At 42.8% G+C, this 22,635-nt stretch overlaps 1 protein-coding gene across 8 annotated transcripts in view; it reads left to right on the top strand.

The window, feature by feature from the left end:
• Positions 1-768: 768 nt before the first annotated feature.
• The window catches only part of ADAM18 (ADAM metallopeptidase domain 18), a 62,211-nt gene continuing 40,344 nt past the window's right edge, over positions 769-22,635 (top strand). For 5 of the 8 annotated variants that reach the window (XR_011386886.1, XR_011386885.1, XM_051832360.2 and 2 more), the window contains exons 1-5: positions 990-1,138; positions 1,576-1,652; positions 18,059-18,114; positions 21,139-21,217; positions 22,230-22,306. Coding sequence is in view for 5 of the 8 variants with exons in the window: in XM_051832360.2 (XP_051688320.2) it covers positions 1,084-1,138; positions 1,576-1,652; positions 18,059-18,114; positions 21,139-21,217; positions 22,230-22,306 (344 nt within the window). In the remaining 3 variants the exon portion in view is untranslated. Of the gene's footprint in view, positions 1,139-1,575; positions 1,653-3,787; positions 3,917-18,058; positions 18,115-21,138; positions 21,218-22,229; positions 22,307-22,635 lie in introns of all 8 variants that reach the window. The other 3 variants (XM_070069671.1, XM_070069672.1, XM_070069673.1) reach the window with 3 other exon arrangements.

A 22,635-nucleotide genomic window follows, 5' to 3' on the forward strand; every position in this document is an offset into this window, starting at 1 on the left:
TCTGCTGGTTCACTCCCCATAGGCCCCTGGACTTGGGAGCACCATCAGGACAGGAACTATGCTGCAACAGGTGATGCAGGGGCCGGAAGTGGTGACTTCACCGCCAGGCCAAATGCCCAGTCCCAGTTGTAGTCAGTACACCAGTGAACTTGAGGTAACTGATTTACATCTCAACCATTTGTTTTAAAAACAAAGAAAACTACTAGTTGGGATGGCTGTACCACAACTGACCCTCATACCCACCACCACTACCTTATCTGGGGCCGTGTGCTCTCCGGCCTGCCCTGTTTAAAACACGTGGGAGGTGTCAGCTCCCCTGTGTTCCAATACCTGGCAGGGGCAGGTCCCGTCTTGCACAGACACACCTGCAGCAGAGAGGTAGCCGGGTGGGCCCCAGGGTGACTGGGGGTGGGACCACATTGGTCTGAATGTCGGGGGGGGGGGGGCTTAGGGACTCTGCCCACAGTGGTGTCAGTGGGGCCCTCCTTGTCTTGCTGTCCCATCTCTGCAGCTTCTCAGCAGGAGCTTAGAGTAACTGCTGACACAGCAGGTGGCTTGCACTTGCAAGCTGTCCTGTGTCTCTGTGGTGGTGCTGTAACCAAGCTACACAGGTGCAGAGGAGTGCTTTGTCAATGCCTCACCAAGACCCAACCCTGTAGTCTGATTTCCCCTCAAGCGCAAAGGGAATGGCATCAGGAGTCCCAGGCAGGAAATTGCCACTAATAACAGTGACAACTGCTGGCCCACCACAGTAGGTAAAGCCTTCCAGGGAACACAAAGGACTTCCAAGCCCCACCCTGGAGAGGGAAAGCTCGCCTCTGGGCCCTAATTCACTCCGGAGGAGTCTCCACAGTTCACACCTTTTTAGGACAAATCAGTGGTGCACAGACGGCTTTGCCATGTCTGCTGGTTCCACTCCCTGCCCCATGGAGTCCACAGAGCTACCGGGGGTCCGCAGCCCCCCTGCTCCCAGGCCCCGGGCGCAGCGCGCTGTCGTCCCAAGTGGCCCAGCGCCTGCCCGCGAGCCAAGGGCAGGCCCAACGGTCCTGGTCCTGGGCTGAGCTCCCTGCGCCCCGCCCAGCCATGTTCCTTCTCTTGGCGCTGATCGCTGGGCTTGGAGAGCTGCGCGCCCGTCAGGGTAGGTCCTCGGGCCCTCCCTTGCCTGCTCCTGGGCTGCGGATAGGGCTGGGTTCCGCCCCCCATGGCCTTCCCTGGGTCCCCCTGCTGGAGTCTCCTCCCTGTCACCCCGCGCCCCAAGAGACGGAGCAAGGGCGCACGGAGGCGTCTGCTCTGGGCCTGGCGGCCCGGCTCTGCGGGGGGAAGTGCGGGTGCGGAGTGGCCCTCAGGGCCCTGAGCTGCACCCGCAGATTTCGCGGGTGGATGGTTGGATGGTTGGGTGTGTGGTTTGCCAGGAGGGGCCCCTGGACACCCAGGGCCAGCTGTGCGTGGGCAGGAGCGCGGGGCCACAAGCACAGCGCTGCTCGCCGCGTTACTTCCACTGTGCACGCCTCACGGGAGCGAGGCCTGACTCGGAAAGGCCGGGAGACCCCGCAGCCAGCCCTGTTCTTCCTGCAGATGCGGGGGGCGTCTTCCTGCGCGTCACGGTTCCGCGGCGGCTGAGGCCCGCGCAGAGTGCAGCCCCCGGGAGGACGGTGAGTGTGGAGGCGGCGCGGCGGGCGTGCGGAACGCGGAGGCGGCGCGGACGCCACGCGTGGGCAGGCGGCGCCGCGGTCTGTGGGCTCCGGCCGAGCGCGCAGTTGTCGCGGCGCCGCTTCCCTGGCCCTCGCAGGTCTCTCCTTACGCCCTGCTCCCTCACCATGCTAAGTCCTGAAGCCTCTGACCCTCCACGCCTGGGAGCCTCACAGGGAGTCAGCAGGACACGCGCCTGTGTGCGTGGCGGACTCCAGTCTGCACTCTCACAACCTAGTGCTGGCTCCCAGGAAAGGACGGCATGGCTGGACCTAGGCAAAATTTTGGAGTTTGGAAGCATCACAGTCTGTAGTAATATGCAAAGGACAAAAGAAAGAAAAAGGAAAACTAAAAAAGGCTGTATGTGCCCACTGTGCTAAAAATAAAATGGCACAAATAATGTAAATTAAATAAATTACAAATATGTAAGTATATTGAATATAATGTATATATTAATACGCATTAAATAATGTATATTAAACTTTATACATTACAAATATACATTTATATTTCTTACATTACAAATATATACTTATACACAGTAAATAAGTAATGTAAATTAAATACACTAAGTACAAAATAGAATTTGTGACTATTAACCGGTAAGTGCTTTTTTGCTGTACAAAGAATGATTATATTGGAGGCAATTGATCTTGAATATTTTCTAGAATACAATACTTAGCACAATTAAAATTTTTCACATTGCAAACTTAAAGTAACAATACTGGAGTTTAGATTTCCATGTGGTTAAAATGATGAGATGTGGGGCCAGCACCGTGGCGCAGTAGGCTAATCCTCTGCCTGTTGCACTGCCATCCCATATGGGCACAGGTTCTTGTCCCAGCTGCTCCACTTCCGATCCAGCTCTGTTGTGGCCTGGGATAGCAGTAGAAGATGGCCTAAGTCCTTGGGACCCTGCACCTGCTTGGGAGACCGGGAGGAAGCTCCTGACTCCTGGCTTCGGATCGGTGCAGCTCTGGTTGCTGTGGCCGATTAGGGAGTGAACCAGTGGGAGGAAGACACCTCTCTCTCTCTCTCTCTCTCTCTCTCCCTCTCACTGTCTGTAACTCTACTTCTCAAATAAATAAATAAAGTCTTTTAAAAAAATAAAATGATGAGATGAATATGTTATTCCTACATATTTTTTCACATTGAAGGAGCAAATTTGAAAATAAGAGTAAGGAAAAATTAAAAACCATTAACAGTTTGGCATACAATATTAAGAATCTACCATGAACAATATTGGAACTTACCTAATGAACAGTTACAGTAAAATAAATAAAATATATGTGAAATTGTGTTGCAAAATTACAATGAGATAAATAATTTCCTTCCAGAGGTGCTGTAAAGTATTTTCATGTAACAATTCTCACACTAAGTCTCTTAATTAGGATGTAGCTAGGAGGGTGGCTGTGGCTATGGCTATATATGTATATGTATAATATGTTGATAAAGATGTATTTTATGTATTCTCTGATTCATATACATGTACATTTTTTTCCAGAAAGGAAATTAGAAAATGTTAGGGACATAAAATCTTGAAGTGTCAGCACATAGATTCTGAATTTTAATATTGATTACAATTCCACTGCAATAAGGTGTTCTCTGTGGAAAGATTCTTTGTCAGTTATTTTCTTCCAATCTTTTACTGTGATACATTACAACTGAGTGATCACTTTAGCCTTCACATTGCTTACTCCTTGTCAGGAGACATACAGCTAGAAGACTTCTGAATATTCACACTACAAAGAAACCTTGACAATGTGAAGCAATGGATGCTCACTATCCTAATATGATCATTAAAATGTATGCATGTATCAAAATATTTTACATTGTACCACTTAAATAGGTACAATTACTGTTGGTCAGTAAATTAAAAAATAATAAAATAAAATAAAAAATAAGAGACATATAGCAACATTGCAGGATGTGAAATGCTGTTACTACAGAAAACATGAAGAGATAAGTGCTTGTCTTTTATTTTGCTGTTATTTATGTGGCATTATCGATACGAATTTTACAATAAGAAAATACTTTCTGATGTCATATATTGGTATAACTGATATAAAATGTAATTATCTAATGTATGCATTGCCAGAGACCAGCACCAGCCAGTCCAGGGGCCCCAAGGTGTGAGAGGTGTCGGCGCACGAAGAAATGAGAGACACTCACAGCAAGGCCCATGGCATGGCTCTGGCTCTCAGGCACCAGACTTTATTTTTATATCGTAAGTCACATAATGATTCTTTTTTCTCACAATAACAAGTCTGTTGTCCATTTTTTTCTAATTACAATTTCTTTGATTTTCAAGGGCACATTCAGAGCATGGGTTACAATCACAGACAGGTGCGAGAAATGGGCTGCCCACACAAGCCAAAGCCTGGAGTGCTGCTGAGCTATGCAGAAATTGGCTACACAAGCTAGAACAGTACCTTCCTAATCTAATCTTTACCAGAAGGCCCAAGTTCAAAGCAGGCCCTTTTTAAAATGTATCCCCTCTCTGCAGTTCTTTCTGTAATTCTTTAATTTCTTTATTGCACTTATTTAAGGTTCTCTGAGATCTACTCCACAGTTTTGACATCCTAACCATTGCTGTATTTGTAGCACATATTGAATTAAAGCTTTAATGACATTTACCTTTGTTCTAGTGGGAAGTATACACCAAGGAGCCTGTTGCCTTTTAATTCTTTTCCACAAGCAGCTCAACCTTGCATAAAGCATCACCCCTTCTCCTACACTAACATTCTGCTTGATTAAAATTCTACAAAACGATGGACATTTTGGGGATTATGAGACTAAGCGTTCTTCCCTACAATTAGGAATGCAGCAATCAGTAGCAGGACCACCAGGAAGCTCCGGCTTTCTTATGCAGAGTGCAGTTCCCAACAAACCTAAAACCACCCAGAGGACCGCAGCTGTCCTGCTCAGGCCTTGCTGAGACAGACCTGCTGTGTCCTTGTCAGCCAGCAGAAGTTGCTTTGGCCTCGCCAATGCATTTTGATGAGTTTGTACACACACTCGCCATGACACCATCACCACAATCACTGTCCTGAACTAATTCCCCTCAAAAATGTCCTTGTGTTCTGTTCAGTCATTCTGCGGCAAGAACGTGAAATGTATCAACACCATGTTCTCAACTTGCAGAGTACTAGAAATTATTCGTGATGAATAACTGAAACCTTAGATCCCTTGAGCAACCATGTCCTCTTTCCCCATTCCCCAGCCCCTGGTAACGGCCATTCGATTCTCTTCTGCAAGTGTGGTCATTCAGAGACCTTATGTAAGTGTAATCCAGTGTGTGTTGCGTTCTGTAACTGGTTTACTTAGTTTAGCATTATGTCCTGTAGGTTCATCCTTGTTTCAAATGCTAGAGGCTCCTTTCTTATCTAAGGCTGAATAATATGCCATTATATGTGACTATCACATTCTCTGTATGGAAATTCACCCGCCAGGAAATTAGATTCTTCTCATCTCTTGGATATTGTGAGTACTGCGGCAATGAACGTGAGACTGCAGAGGTTGTTTTGACAGAGAGATTTCAGGTCCGTAGGATATACCCAGTAGTGGATCACTAGATCGCATGGGTAAGTCTATTTTTGGTTTTCCAAAATGGCTGTACTAATTTACATACCACACACAGTGCACAGAGCGCCCTCTTCTCCACACACTCACCAGTATTTGCTATCTTTTGTCTTTGGGATGATAACTGACCTAACTGGAGTGAAATGAAAGCATAGTGTGTTTTCGATTTTCATTTTCCTGGTAATCAATGATGCTGAGCACTGTTTCATGTACCTTTTTGTCGTTTGTATGTCTTCCTTTGAGAAGTGTCTGTTTGGATCCACTTCTCATTTGGTCATAGTATGAGGCTTTATTGAGTTTGAGTTCTTATTTACTCTGATTATTAACTCCTTGTAGATGTGTAGCTTGGAAATATTTTTCTTCACCCTGTTGTCTCTTTAATTTGTTGATGGTTCCTTTGCTGCACAGAAGATTTTTAGATTGATGAAATCCCATTCATATATTTAAAAAAAATTTTTTTTTTGATGCTCTTTTGGAATCTTATCCAAAATCCTTGTACATCCCAAAGTCTGGAAGTCTTTTCCCTAAGTTGTCTTCCCGTATTTTCAGTTTCAGGTTCTCCATTAAGATCTTCATCTATTTTGTGTTGATTTTGGTTTTGGGGTCTAGAATCATTCTTCTTGTGGATATCCAGTCTATTGAAAGCCCGTCACTTATCCAGTGTATTTTCTTATCTCCTTTGTCAAAGATCTATTGGCTGTTGATGCTTGGGTTTACATTAAGAGTCTATATTCTGTTTCATTGATCTACATTTCTGTTTTAAAACCAATAAAGGGCTGTTTTGATTAGTGTAGCTGTATTTTCTAGCTAGACTATTGTCTTCATTTTTTATTTGTTGAACTCTTTATTTAATGGAGCCAACAATCCTTTGACTATAATGTAAATTAAAATGTTAACTCAAAAATAATAAAATATTTTAAAATTACCATAGTTTCATAGTATATTTTGAATGACAGGTAGTGTAATGCTTCCTTTATTATTCTTTTTGCTAAAAATGTCTTTGGCTATTCAGAGTCTTTTGTAGTTTCACATGAATTTCACTAGTGTATTTTCTGGTTTTGTGAAAGGTATTCTGATAGGGCACACAGGAAATCTGTAAATCACCATGGGCAGCATGGTCATCTTGGTCATCTAAATGATACAGATTCTCCCAATATGTGGACATGAAAATTTTTTCATTGCTTTATGTCTTCAATTTCTTTCATCAATGATTTATAGTTTTAATTATAGAACTATTTTACCTCCCTGAGTAACTTTTTCCCGAGGTATTTAATTTATTTGTTTTTGTTTTTAAAGGAATTTAGCATTTATTTTGTAATATATAAATACAGCCCAAACGCCAGAAGAATAAACCAGTGATGTCAAAGATCGGTTCCAAGTCAGGGAATGAAAAGCCAGACCTAAACCAAGATTAGCCCTAAAATCAGAAAACCGTTTCCTCCCTGCAGAAGCTCCAAGCTATGATGCAGTAGTGCGACCCGGACATTTTCCTTCCTTCACTGCATAAGAATCTCAGTTTAGATCATCAGCTTGTTTGGCCACTGCTGACCTCAACCGCCCGAGGAGCAGGCTTGCTTGATCACATCCACTGTCCACAGACTGTTCTCCGTGAATCATTGTTGAAAAGGATTAACATTTTTGCTCACCCTCTTCATGAAATAGCTGGGAAAAATACATACAAAAAATTTAAATGGTTCTACATTTCACATGAATGCTCAGAAAAAATGTTTGTGTAACATATGCTTAATATTTAATACAACTGTAGCTTCAACATGGTGGAGTCTGTGGTTTCCTATATAGCAGATCTCTCGTCACCTACAAATGGGCACTTCCTTCTTCACAGTAGGGATCCCTTTACTTATGTCTCTCACCTAAATACTTTAGCAAATACTATGCTGAACACAAGTTGAATGTGGGCTTCTTGCTTTGCTCCAGATCTTCAAGACTCAACTTTTCTATATGCAGTTTCATGTTAGCTGCTTACATCTATCTGTCTATCTATCTATCTATCTATCTATCTATCTATCTTTTATTAGGTGGAGATAAGTTCCTCCTATACGCGATGTGTTCACAGTTTTGATCACAAGAGGATACTTATCAAATGCTTTTTGTGCCCCTATTAAGATGATCATTTGCCTGGTGCCACGGCTCACTAGGCTAATCCTCCACCTGTGGCGCCGGCACACCGGGTTCTAGTCCCAGTCGGGGCGCCAGATTCTGTCCCAGTTGCCCCTCTTCCAGGCCAGCTCTCTGCTGTGGCCCGGGAGTGCAGTGGAGGATGGCCCAAGTGCTTGGGCCCTGCACCCCATGGGAGGCCAGGAGAAGCACCAGGCTCCTGGCTTCAGATCAGCGCGGTGTGCTGGTCACAGCGCGCCGGCCGTGGAGGCCATTGGGGGGTGAACCAACGGAAAAAAGGAAGACCTGTCTGTCTGTCTGTCTCTCTCTCTCTCTCACTGTCCACTCGGCCTGTCCAAAAAATAAAAAAAAAAAAAAAAGATGATCATATGATTTAGTCCTTGGTTCTCTCAATGTGGTGAAATCACATTCATTGGTTAGCAAATGCGAAGACATCCTTGCTTCCATGAGATGAATTCCACTTGAAAAGAGTGGAAAATCTTTTTAATATACTTGGGTTTTGGTGGAATTTTGCTGAGGATTTTTGCATCTACATTTATAAAAGATATTGGTCTGTAGCTTTCTTTTTTGGTTGTATCCTTTTCCCATTTGGTATCAAGGTAATGCTGTTTGGAAGACTTTCCTTCTCTTGTACTTGTTAGAGTAATCTGATCATTCGTGTTGTTGATTCTTCGTAAGGGTTTGGTAGAATTCAGCAGTGAAGCTATTGCATCCCAAGCTTCTCTTTGATGGGAGACATTTAATAACTGATTAAATATTGCTACTCTGTATTGACCTAATTAGGCATTCTCTTCATAGATATCTCAGTCTGGGTAAGGTGTATGTTTCCAGGAATTTGTTCATTTCTTTTACGTTATCAAAACTGCTATCAAATAATTTTCATGATAATCTGTTGCAATCCTTTGTATTTCTGTGGTGTTAGTCATAATGTGTCCTTTCCATCTCTTATGTTATGAATTCCTTTCTCTTTTTTGCCTAGTTAATTGAGCTAAGAGTTTGCCAATTTCATCTTCTCAAAGAATCATCTCTTTGTTTCACAGATGTACTGTATTGCTAGTTTAGTCTCTGTGTTATTGATTTGTGCTCCTAATTTTGTTAATTTTTTCTACTTTTTGGGGTTGGTTTTGTTCTTATTTTTCTAACTCTTTCAGGTGCTAGAATAAGGTATGGATTTGTGAGCTTTCTGGTTTTTTAATAAAATGATCAGTATTTAATGTAATAAAAATAAGAAGGTTACAATAAAAAAGTTGAATTTACCTGTATGGAAAATTCATTTATTGTCTTCTGTCCTCTCATCTTGTTACGGAGGAATAGGTGCCTCCTCAATTTAAAAAACAATTTATTTGAAAGAGTTACAGAAACAGTGACAGTGAGAGGCTGAGAAAGAGAGAGAGCGAGAGAGGCAGAGATCTTCCATCTGCTGGTTCACTCCCCAAATGGCTGCAAAGACAGGGGCTGGTCCAAGCCAAAGCCAGGAGACAGAAGATTTAGCCAGATCGCTCACATAGTAGCAAGGACCCAGCTGCATTCCCAGTCACGTTAGCAGGGAGCTAGATAGCAAGTAGAGCATCTGGGACTTGAACCGGTGCCTGTATGGGATGCCAGTGCTGCAGGCAGTGGCTTATCCCACTGTGCGGTATCTCAGCCCCACCTGCTCAATTTTGATTGGCATTCTGCTCATGGAATTCCATTTCATTCACCATTCTGTCTAGAGTACCACAGAGGGCTGTGGGAAACAAGGTTTCAATGGAGTGAACAGCAAATTATGATACTCTGACACAATGGTACATTTCACTCGGCTGTAGCATAGGCTATAAAAAAATTGTTATGGTACAAGTCCATGATTTGTGAATTACTGATTTTAATGTATAAATTGGAAGTGAGTCAATGTACATTTTTCTCATTTGCATACCAGAATCCTGAATTTAGGATGAGAAAAAAAGATGCAGTGTCAAGTTAGGATTTCATAATATGAGAATATCTTTTGGTACCTGAATATGTCCTGCATGAGAATATTATTTTAATTATTTATAGTAGAAAAGTAATATAAGTATAATGATTACTACTTCAAAACACTATAAAAAGTACACACTGCAAGTATCTTTGAAATGTTTAAAAATATATGCTGATTTTAGTCTCAATTATCATCAAATTATTTAACCTAGTCATTATGGATAACTATTATAAATAAAATTATTGCAGTGAGATGATTTACATAATAAACAGAAAAGAAACACAAGATATAAACTTACATAGCATAGTGCATGATAAAATAGAAACCCAGAAAATGCATTTAACTAGTCTACAAGAAAGAAGCAGAATATGAGTAGGCATTTGGAGCACCGGTAAGACCCTATGTGGGACGCCGGCTTCCCATATCATAGTACCTGGGCTTGAGTCATGACTCCATTTCCAATTCCAGTTTCTACTAACGCACACCCTAGGAGCAGCAGGTGGTAGCTCAGGTAGTTACATCCCTGACAGTCCTATGAGAGCTTTTGGCTTGAGGTTGGTCCAGCCCTGGCCGTGTAGGCATGTGGGGATTGAACCAGTACAAGGGAGATATCTCCATCTCTCTGTCTCTACCTCCCCTCCTCTCCTCCTCTGCCTTTCAGGTAAATAAAATTAATAAATTTAAAAGAATTTTTAGGGGCTGCACACTGTGGCACAGCAGGTTAAAGCCCCGGCCTGTAGTGCTGGCATCCCATATGGGAGCTGGTTCGAGTCCTGGCTGCTCCACTTCCAGTCCAGCTCTCTGCTATGCCTGGGAAAGCAGTAGAAGATGGCCCAAGTCCTAGGGTCCCTGCACCCATGTGGGAGACCCAGAAGAAGCTCCTGGCTCCTGGCTTCAGACTGGCTCAGCTCCGGCCACTGTGGTCATTTGGGGAGTGAACCAGCGGGTGGAAGACCTCTCTCTCTTTTCTCTGTAACTCTTTCAAATAAATAAAATAAATCTTAAAATGTTTTAAATGTCTATATTCAGATCCTGCTGCCTATTTCTTAACAGGATTGAATTTTTGATGTACGCCTTGATTTCTATAAACTCCCCTCATCAGACTCCTGCTGTATCCCAAAGGTTTTGGTATGTTGTGTCTCCTTTTCTTCTGTTTTATGAAATTTTAAAATTTATTCCTTGAGTCATTTGTTTTACAGGAATTGACATACTTAATTTTTCTATCCTTGTGGTAGTCTCTAAACTTTTTCTTGTTATTTCTACTTTTTTAAATTTTAATTTTAATCTTAATTTTTAAGATTTATTTGTTTATTTGAAAGGCAGAGCTACAGAGAAGCAGAGGCAGAGAGAGAGAGGTCCCACATTTGCTGGTTCACTCCTGAAATGGCTGCAATGGCTGGAGCTATGCTAATCTGAAGCCAGGAGCCAGGAGCTTCTTCTGGGTCTCCCACGCGGTTACAGGGGCCCAAACACTAGGGCCATCTTCCACTGCTTTCTCAGGCCATAGGAGAGAGCTGGATTGGAAGTGGAGCAGCCCGGACTTGAACTGGCACCCATATGGGATGCCAGCACTACAGACAGCAGTTTTACCCCCTGTGCCACAGTCCGGCCCCTATTTCTGTTTTTACATCATTGTGGTGGGAAAAAGCACTTTTTATTATTTCTATTTTTTTTTAATTTGCTGAGACTTGTTTCATTCTCAAAAATGTCTCATTTCTACTGAGAAGAATGTGCATTCTTCAGCTTTTCTATGGAGTACTCTGCAGACGTCTGTTAGGACAGCTGATCTGGGTGCAGTTTAACTCTGCTGCCTCTTTGTTGATGCTGCCTGGGTGATCTGTCCAGATCAGAAAGCAAGGCGTTAATCTTCCTGATCTCTTGTAAGTATAGCCATTTCCCACGTTATCCTGTGAATCTTCTGGTTTATGTCATACTGCTTCAGAGACTGTTCGTATTTTTGCTTCTGCAGACAATATATTGTGTTAGATCCCAAATTCAAACGTGCTATACCAATAATCAGTTTAGGTTTAAAATGCAAGTTATTTTTTTCTTCCCAGTTTGCCCATGATTATGGGGATTTGGGATGATAATTTCCTATGGAGCGTGAGGGGCTCCGTCTCTCTGATTCCGTCAGTCCCAGAGTTAGCACTCAGGCTCTGCCTCCCTGCTCACCTGCAGCCAGAGGTAGGCTACTTTATGGAAGTTTCAACTTCGCTCAGTTAGAGGTGCAAAAATCCAGGGACTCACTCTATGCCAGTTACTTGAGCCAGTTTTCTACTTCCTTAGGTTTTTTTTTTTTTTTTTTTTTTTTGACAGGCAGAGTGGATAGTGAGAGAGAGAGAGAGAGAGAGACAGAGAGAAAGGTCTTCCTTTGTCATTGGTTCACCCTCCGAATGGCCGCCTCGACCGGCACACTGCGCTGATCCGAAGCCAGCAGCCAGGTGCTTTTCCTGGTCTCCCATGGGGTGCAGGGCCCAAGCACTTGGGCCATCCTCCACTGCACTCCCGGGCCACAGCAGAGAGCAGGCCTGGAAGAGGGGCAACTGGGACAGAATCCGGCGCCCCGACCGGGATTAGAACCCGGTGTGCCGGCGCCGCAAGGCGGAGGATTAGCCTAGTGAGCCGCGGCGCCGGCTTTTCTACTTCCTTAGTATCCAGTTGAGTTTAAGACAACTTGAATCTTTGAGTTTTATACAGTGATGGATGTTACAGATTTTTATAAATCCTGCTTTGGAATTTTCCTACAAGGACCTCTCAACAAGTATGTTAAATCCATTTTTGTTAAACAGACAACTATGAATGCTTCCCCATTCTCATTGTTCTTTCTGGAGACATATTAGAACTTCTGTTTTTGCTCTCCATATGGATTAATACTTGCATAATATTTTCCTAGTTTATTTTATTTCTATGTAATGGATTTAAGTTTTAATTCATTGAATATTCAACTTAATATCAATAATTATTTCTGAAAATCACTCCTTTCACATAAAAATAATAGGTGGATATTTCTTACTATTTTGTTTTAAAAATTAACAGGCATACAAAAATCGTATATATATTTATGGAGTATGATGTGATGTTTCATTATATATGTACATTGTGTAACATCTAATCAAAATAAATATTTATCCTTTGAAGAATGTACAATTTATTCATAAGGAAAACATCAAAAACAATTTCTTCTTGATTTTTTAAAAAGAGAAATATATAGTACATTCACATTATCACCCTGCTATGCAATAGAATCCCAAGCTTCTTACTCCTAACTAGCTGTGTCCTGGTACCTGACAATGAACTTTTCTCATCCTTTCCTCTCTAATGCCTTCTGCATTCTCTGGTGGCCATCATTAGCACTTTAAAATTCTTTTTTGTTAAAAAAAAAAAGATTTATTTATTTGAAAGGCAGACTTACAGGGAGGGAAGTAGAAAGAGAAGAGAGGGAGAGTGACAGAGCAAGAGAGACAGACAGAGAGACAGAAAGAAATCGATCTTCCATTCGCTGGTTCACTCCCCAAATAGCTTCAACAACCAGGACTGGGCCAGACCAAAGCCAGGAGCCAGGAGCTTTTTCTTGGTCTCCCACATGGATGCAGAAGGCCAGACACTTGGGTCATCCTCTGCTACTCTCCCAGAAGCATTAGCAGGGAGCTGGATTGAAAGTGGAGTGGTCCCTATGGGATGCCAGCATCAAAGGCGGCAGCTTAGCCTGTGGTACCTCGGCAGTAGCCCCAGTATTTTAAAATTCTGTGAGATCAGCTTTTTTTTTCAACTCCACATAAGATATCAGGTAATATTTTCCTGATAATAGTTATGTGAGATACCTTAATACTAATTTCCAAATTGATTAACTAAACATCAGTCAAAGACAATAAAATGTCTACAAACACACACACATAATTATCATACTAGGATAGAAATGATTTCTTCAAGGTAAAACAATTAGTGTGATTCTAAGAGTTGTTGTCTCTCAGTAACACGGCATCTGTTACTAATCTGCAACACCCACAATACGTATCTGTTTTAGTATTTTTCTAGAGGAACAATTGCCAAAAATATATTGCTAAGCTCATGTCTATTTATATGTAGTTTGGATATGAAAAGCCAAATCATGAGATATAAAAGCAAGAATATAGCAATCATTTGGTTTTTCTCTGGCTTGCATCATTATATTTGCATTTCTTAAAGTTTTATTTAGCATGTTTTTGTGCTTGTTTGAGGTGGTTTTTTTTTTTTTTTTTTTGAAAGGCAGAGTGGACAGTGAGAGAGAGAGACAGAGAGAAAGGTCTTCCTTTGCCGTTGGTTCACCCTCCAATGGCCGCCGCGGCCGGCGTGCTGCGGCCGATGCACCGCGCTGATCCGATGGCAGGAGCCAGGATCCAGGTGCTTTTCCTGGTCTCCCATGGGGTGCAGGGCCCAAGCACTTGGGCCATCCTCCACTGCACTCCCTGGCCACAGCAGAGAGCTGGCCTGGAAGAGGGGCAACTGGGACAGAATCCGGCGCCCCGACCGGGACTAGAACCCACTGTGCCGGTGCCTCTAGGCAGAGGATTAGCCTAGTGAGCCGCGGCGCCGGCCTTGTTTGAGGGTTTTTATAGTCACTTGTTGCTTGTTCATATTTTCTGTTTGACTTTTATATATGTGATCATGTTAAACAGGTTTATTTTATAATACCCATTTATGCTATCTCATGCCTTCATGATTGTAATTCTATTATAGTTTTTATTCAAATATTTATTTAAATAATTACTTATATTTCTATTTTGCCTATTAGCTTTTGCTTCTGTCGGCTTTCTTTATTGGATATATGATCTCTGACATGAAATGAGTGTCCTAGAAAACTTATATGTGGAAATATAATTACTAGCAATCATAGTCCACCAGAAAAAAACTGTTTTTCTCTGTCAGTCCTTGAGAGTATTATCAAATAGAAAATAATCTGGGGCCGGTGCTGTGGCGTAGCGGGTAAAGTCCACCTGCAGTGCCAGCATCCCATATGGATGCCAGTTCTAGTCCCGGCTGCTCCACTGCCGATCCAGCTCTCTGCTATGGCTTGGGAAAGCAGTAGAAGATGGCCCAAGTCCTTGGGTCCCTGCATCCGTGTGGCAGACCTGGTGGAGGCTCCTGGCTCCTGGCTTTGGATTGGCCTTGCTTCTGCCGTTGCCACCATCTGGGGAATGAAACAGTGGATGGGAGACTCTTCTCTCTGTCTCTCCTTCTCTGTGTAACGCTACCTCTCAAATAAATAAATAAATAAATCTTAAAAAAAATAATTTAAATTAAGTGCCTGATTGGTTGAAGCTTTTGAACACTTTAATTAATTGAGATTTTTACTCTTTGTCCTGCCATTCAGTGTTCAGTGAGATGAGGGTTTTTTTTTTTTTTTTTTGGACAGGCAGAGTGGACAGTGAGAGAGAGAGACAGAGAGAAAGGTCTTCCTTTGCTGTTGGTTCACCCTCCAATGGCCGCCACGGCCGGTGCGCTACGGCCGGCGCGCTGCGGCCGGTGCACCGCGCTGATCCGATGGCAGGAGCCAGGTACTTATCCTGGTCTCCCATGGGGTGCAGGGCCCAAGCACTTGGGCCATCCTCCACTGCACTCCCTGGCCACAGCAGAGAGCTGGCCTGGAAGAGGGGCAACCGGGACAGAATCCGGCACCCCGTCCAGGACTAGAACCCGGTGTGCCGGCGCCGCAAGGCGGAGGATTAGCCTAGTGAGCCGCGGCGCCGGCTAGAGATGAGCTGTCTTGTCCTTAACGTCAAAGGATAATCGTAGTCCTTTTTCATGACTTGGTCTTACACAAAATATTTATGTTCTAATAATTAGCTCTATACAGATGTGTCTTCCTGCTTTATCCATTATTATGTCCCTAATTTTGTATATTTTGGAAGTCTGATCTTTCTTTTCTTTTTAATAATCCTATTCTTACCTTGATTGTTCTCTTTCTTTTAATTTCTATGGCTTACTCTGCTATTTCTTTAAACTGTTTAAATTTAATTCTTACCTCACTTTTTTTATATGTTCTTTTGTTAAAAGATTTTATTTATTTATTTGAAAGTCAGAGTTATACAGAGGAGAGGCAGAGAGAAAGAGAGTCTTCCATCCACTGGTTCACTCTCCAATTGGCTGCAACAGCTGTGCTGCGCCAATCTAAAGCCAGGAACCAGGAGCCCCTACCAGGTCTCCCACATGGATGCAGGGACGCAAGGACTTGGGCCATCCTCTGCTGCTTTCCCAGGCCCCAGCAGAGAGCTGGATCAGAAGAGGAGCAGCTGGGACTCGAGCCAGCACCCATATGGAATGCCGGCACTGCAGGCGGCAGCTTTACCTGCTACGCCATTCACCAGCTCCCTCACTTATTTTTAATTGTCCATTTTGGAATACATGAAAACATTTAGTTTCATATTAAATATTCCTGGTGTCATATTTTACAACTTTGCAATCATTTTTCAATATATTTAAATAAATACTATGACTCTTTTTTTTGCCCTGAGTGATTGGGAAAGTCATTTTGTCTTTAACTGGCAAGATAAAATACTGTTTTACACATTTCCTTTTTAATAACTAGAAAAATATTTTGTATTTAAGTATAAAACTCAATTTTAAAGAAGTGAACACACTTTCAAAGTCAGCACCCAGATTTAGAAACCGAATATTTAGATACAAGTCAGGTTATTGTTCCTTCTGTTTATTTAACTCCTGTCTTGACTAATAACGCCATTACTTTGCCTATGTTTAGAATTGCAGTGTATTAACATTATGTCCACTGCTTTTTCTGTTTCTAAGATTTTTCACATTTCATTTTTGTGAAGTACATCCAGACTGTTGTGTTTAGAAATTATTATGGTTAAACATCGCACTTAGCGGGCATATGGATATTGTTACATGTTGAAGGAAGCTAATATTAGAGTGCTTCAGCACACATGTATGCATTTTCTCCTGGGATAAATCTGTAATTACAATTGTTGAGCCATGTTTTATAATTATCCAAGTAGTTATGTCAATCTTTTACAACAAAAAAAAGGAGAATTTTTGTAGTCTACATTGTTTTTACTAATGGTCCTTGCTTCCTCTCCCAGGGGGACCTGTGCAGACTTCACACACTCTCAGTGTAATAGCCTGTAAAGCACACGGCCCCTCTCAGCCCTAACGCTCACTGGACACTTCATCTCATCTACCTCCTTTCCCAGAATTAAAATTGTGTTCTTAATGAGAATCAAATGAAATACAAATATGTTTGAGACATATGAAATACTTAAAACGAGATGAGCATATGACAACCACTAGTCAAGCCTTACGAAGTGTAGAAATAGTATTCTATCTCACCTATCACACTTGATGAATGGCACAGCAGGAGTGAGAGAGAGCACTCAGGAGTAAACTAACACCAACACTGACCTTGGGCCCAGCAACAGGGCGCTTGTTTTTTATGAGTCGCCAACAGTGCTGTTTCTTGAGAAACATGCTGAAGGAGAATGGATGGCTTGAACTTATCCTGGGTGGAAACAAGAGCACGCTTTGCACAGGTGAGTAGCTGGCATCTGAAAGAAGCAAAGCATCCAGGTAAGATACGTTAGGGTTTCGTTAACCGTGTGCAGCCTGAGGTCTAGGCCTGGAAAGCTTGATTGTGCATAGTCACCCACACCCCTATGCACCTGTTTATGTGCTCCTAGTGCTTTCTGGGTGTCCCCAGCCGGAAGCAGTGCTGCTCAGTTCTCTCTACCAAACTTGCAGACCCTGTCCCAGCTTAGAATCAAAGACCTCATTTGAAATTGATGGCTGTTATAAAAGAATTGCGGGCTTGCCTCATGCAGGGACGGAGTAGGATTAATCCTTCTGTAATATTCCATAGAGTCACCTTCTACTCCTGGATGCCAAAACACCAGGACGACGAACATTATCACCACTCAGTCTCTCTTACTTTAGGACTTTGATCCCTCAGCTGTATCACTGGCTTCTCATCTGCTCAACCTCTAGAGCCCGTTTCCCTCATCATTTTATATTTTTATGTTAATAGTTGCTGAATCTCTGCCCTCCCTCTCATATATTTATGTAATTATTCTAGATTTTATATGTGAATAGTTACTAAATCAAATAAATCATAATTTCAGATTTTACATGTTAATAGTTGCTAAATATACTTGTCATATACACATACATATGACTTTCAAGATATATATGGGTTATGAGACTGGTGCTGTGGCGTAGCGGGTAAAGCCACCGCCTGCAGTGCCAGCATCCCATATAGGCACCAGTTCGAGTCCCCACAGCTCTGCTTCCAATCCAGCTCTCTGCTTTGGCCTGGGAAAGAAGCAGAAGATGGTCCCAATCCTTGGGCCCCTGCACCTGCATGGGAGGCCCAGAAGAACTCCTGGCTCCTGGCTTCAGATCAGCACAGCTCCAGCTGTTGCAGCAAACTGGGGAGTGAACCAGAGGATGGAAGACCTCTCTCTCTCTCTCTCTCTCTCTCTGCCTCTCCTCTCTCTGTGTAACTCTTTCAAGTAAATAAATAAATCTTTAAAAATAAAATGTCACTGTCATTCTAAACTACGTAAAATATATGAATTTCTAAACATAAGCAACTATTATAGTACTGATAATGCTAACATTGGATCTTTTTCAAAGTGTACTCCATTTTTGAAAGTCACCACATACCTATTTCTGATTTACTAAACAATCTATTCATTTGCTTTATCTCAGGTGATTTACGTTATCACAATTGATGGGAAACCATGCACCCTGCATCTCAGAAAACAGTAAGATAACGACTTTTCTCTTTAAGCAAATGATGGTTTCAAATTTAGATTTTGCTCTTTTTAAAATTTTTGTACAGTATTTCAATTCATGAATGCTTTTTCATGAATCTACTTTTCAATTTAAGACTCATTAAGTCTTGAATATTAATCTATGACAATCTTACTTTTAAATTATTCCACTTGGTATTTTCATATTAATAAGTAAGAAACTTATTGAAAATCTCCAGTTAAGTAGAAGCCACTGAACCCAAGGTCTGAGAGTTACATGTCAGGTAATATGATGTGAAATCAAGCACTGTTATGCTGTTGGTGGAAAATTCAAGCAGTGGTGTTCATTTTATTATGTGTTTATTTTTAACAACTTTCTTAAACATGTTTTACATACAAAATTCACCAAAATGTGAAGTTCAACCATTTCAACAACTCCATGACGTGTTGCCACCTTCAGCTCTAAACCAGTGCCAGGCTCTTTCCTCCCCAGAGAGAAGCCTGCATAACAGTCTTTTCACTATTAACCTGGGCCCACCCTCACTGCAGGCAGTAATCAGCTGCTATGTGTGTCCTGATTTGCATCTATTAGCACTTCAAAGAAGCAGAACCAAGCAGCCTCTTCTCTGCTGGTCTATTTTAAAGTGTTTATAGCAACAGTCCTTTGTCTGCCTTATCCTTCGATAAGGAGATTTATTCTCACCTAATTCATGAGTGCCCCCAGTTAATTCAAGTTTACTATTCTCACACTAGCCTTTCACATCTTTGCAACTGCACTAAAAGAATTCTTTTACAGGATCGTCAGTGTTCATGTTTTTTAACATCGCTTTTGCTTTATTTTGCTTATTTTTATTTTATTTGAAAGGCAGACAGAGATTTGAAAGGCAGGCAGAGAGATATTAGATGTGATAGGTAGGTAGATAGATAGACAGACAGACAGATGGACAGACAGGAATCTCCCATCTGCTGATTCACTCCACAAATGCCCACAACTGCCAGGGCTGGCATTGGCTAAAGGCAGAAATCTGGAACTCCATCTCCGGCTCCCATGTGGGTAGCAGACGCAAATACTCAAGCCATCACCTGCTGCCTCCCAGCATGTGAATTGCAAGAAACTAAAGAGCTGGGATTCAAACCCAGGTACTAGTGTTGTGTCCGAATTTTCCAATCAATGCACAAGGCACAGTCATGGTATTTGTTACCAGCCGGCTGGGACCCCCTACCCGCACACAGCCCTTTAGCAGTGCACAGGCAAAAGGCCCCTTCATTTGCATAAGAGAGGTTTTTGTAGCCTCACACTTGCAAGGGTGCAGGTCATCTCCTATTTGGTTACCTTCTTACTCTATATGGCAAGGTACTGGGACCTAACATGTTCATTGGTTCATTTAAATGTAAAGGCTATATACGTTATGTGGGGGGAAGGCCACACAAAGGGGATGGCACGGGGAGCCACTGGCGGGAAGCACCGGGCCATAAGTCCCAGGGGAGCTGGTGGGGGGCAGGAGGTCATAAATTCCGGGGGAGCATAGCAGGCGAGCAAGCAGCCAGAGGACAGGAGACTCCAACTCCTACACTAGAATATGGCAAGCTGATGTCCCAAGCAAAAGTTCAGCCACTGTGCCCCACATGCCAGCTCCTGATACAGTTGGTTTTAAGTCTTCATTTTATCCTGGCACTTGTCAGCATTTGGTAAAGCTGATGAATGTCTCTTCTGCAAAATAATGTCTTAATTTGGCTCATAGAGTGCCACAGACTCCTAGTTCAGGTTCGACTTGTATCTTTGTGATCTCTCTTGTTCTTCCTTTCTTTTTTTCTTCCTCCTCTTCCTCTGAAGTGGGAGGGGTGGGGTCTAATTTGAATCCAAGTGCCTTGACTTTTACTGAGAGGACAAAATGGCAAACTTCATTTAAAGGGTGAGAAGGTAAACACACACACACACACACACACACACACACACGCATCTGCACAGTTGAGCAATGGAGTGGGCCAGAGGCAGAAAAGGGGTGGGGGAGGCGAGGTAGAGAGAGGGTGCCTTCAATGCCTCCTCTCCCCCTGGTCTCCAAGGAAAGAAGGGCCCCTCCCAACTACCTACCTTTTGATAAGGTTGGCACTTCCCACAGGATCCAGGTGAAGGACAGACAGCAGATGTGGGGTAGTTTTGATTAACAAGTAGGCAGGTAGAATCACGTGGGGCAGGGGCTCATGGTCTGCGACCTCCCCCTCAGCTAGCTGCCTTAGCCCATGTCACCTCCTCCTCTCTCCAGTCTTAGAATCCTCTGTAGTGCTGTTTGTCGCTCCCCGTCTTCGTGGAGGAACGACACAGGACCCTGCGCTGTTCTTTTGTCTGCTCGGCCCTTCCTGGGTTTGCTGCTGGTTCTTCCCGGGTTGGCTACCGTCCCTTCCACCTCCGTGGAAGGGCAGTTCCCCCTGGCCACTTTCCCCACTTCCGCGGGGGAGCGGCACACCGCCGGCCGGCTCTCTCGGGGGCTGCACAGGTGTTCCTTCAGATAGATGTTCCCCTTAGATGTTCCTGGTGCATGTTGTCTCTCTCCCCCTTTATAGTCCTCTTCCACCAATCCCAACTCGGCTGCCCACACGCCGAGTACGCTGCTCTCCTCCAATCAGGAGCACGTCCTACAGTTTATTGGTTGAACTGGAGGCAGCTGAGTAGAAGCTGTTTCTCCCTTCTCAGCGCCATATTGTGGGAGAGCAGATGCATAAAATAAGTCTTAATTCCAGTAACTTAGTCTAGTCCGAGTTGCTCCCCACACTGTTCTTCATTTTTTTTCTAGCTATATTCAATCACTTGGTTATTTCATTCACACAAGACTTACACAGTCTGTCACATTGTTAAGAAAGCCTGAACTCTTTGAAATACTACACCAATGAATTTCAACTATTACACCATACTAATTGCCCAAATTAAATGCTGCTCTGTTTATTTCTAATATTTTTTATTTTACTATTTATTTTGATTATTTCAGTGTGTACATTCATATTAAACCTGTGACAAGCTTTTATTCTGTTCTTTTTTAGCTCATTCTTACCCCAGAACCTACGGATTTATACACAAAATGAGACCAGAGATTTGCCTTCTGAGACTTTGTATTTTACAGTAAGAGTCAGATGTCTTAGAAATTTTTTGTCGCATGTTTTCCAGTTGAAATGGACTTGTCATTTCCATTAGGATAATTTTTTCCATGTTAACAGTTTAATACAAATGTTTTATCCTATAGAACTCTGACCTAGGGTTGATTGTGGCGCATAGCAGTGGCCTGTGCTAGAGATGAAACCAAGAGTGTTAGGAACATAGATCAACCTTGTACAGATAATTGAGGAACACTGCTCTTAGTTTTTTTTTTATGCCATTTGTTCTTTTTTTATTTTTATTTCTCTTTCTGGAATAAAAACAAGGGAGAGAGCAGGAAGTGGGGGGAGAGTGGGTAGGAGGGAGTCACTATGGGAAGAATTACTATGTACATAATGTATTTATGAGACACGTACAAATTAAAAATAAATAAATGAATGAAATTGTGTTAGGAAAAGAGGCGCAGAATAGAGTGGAGGCAGTGTATGAATTTACAGCCAGATCGAATTTATTCAGAGAAAATAAATTTGTGGAGGTGCATGACCAACTGCCAGCATGCATATTGATGGAACACATGGCAGAAGGCCAGGTCCCCATGGGCCTGGCCTTTTTATATATTAGGAGGGCTAGGTGTGGGGGTGGGGGTGGGCTAGCAGGTGGAGAGGAATTCCTGAAACTGGTCTTTCAGGTGATGTGGCCACTGTGAGGGGCCTTGGGAACCTGTGAAAGATTGCAGGGGTGAGGTATGAAGGTGATGGGGTGTGAGACCCAATTGAGATTCAAGGGCAAGGAATACATTCCAGTGTTTATCTATCTTTTGGGCAAAGATTGAGAATGGCTGAGGCTTATGTCTTTTTTCTATCAAGAGAATATTCATGGACACCTAGGCTTCAAAGTAAACGTCTTTTCCTGAAAGTTTTTCATTAAAATTCTTTATGATCCATGATGTCATTAAGCCTTTAATATCTTGAGTCTGCTAAAGTACAGTATACTCTCTCGGAAAGAATTCCTGGCTCCACTCATCCATACTGTGTTTCAGACGAACTGCCATTACCAAGGATATGCTGCGGAATTTCCAGATTCAGCTGTGACCCTCAGTATCTGCTCTGGTCTCAGGTAACAGAGAATCTCTGTACGTGGAGGACGTTGGTAATGCTCTAAAATGAACTCAGTGGCTAGCAGATAGGAAACCTGGGAAGGCTGAGGGCAAATTCAGATCTGAGGGATTCTCTTAGGATGGCCTTACATTCATCTATATTAACACCTACACCTAAGTGCTCGCTCAAATGGAATCAATCCAGGGAGTTCTAAACACCGTTCCAGAATACTGTGCAGAGGAGATAGCTCCATAGAAGGAAACTTAAGAACATCTCCCTAAGGCCGGCACCGCGGCTCACTAGGCTAATCCTCCACCTAGCGGCGCTGGCACACCAGGTTCTAGTCCT

The sequence above is a fragment of the Oryctolagus cuniculus genome, chromosome 2, assembly GCF_964237555.1.
Source record: "Oryctolagus cuniculus chromosome 2, mOryCun1.1, whole genome shotgun sequence".
NCBI classification, from domain to species: Eukaryota; Metazoa; Chordata; class Mammalia; order Lagomorpha; family Leporidae; genus Oryctolagus; species Oryctolagus cuniculus.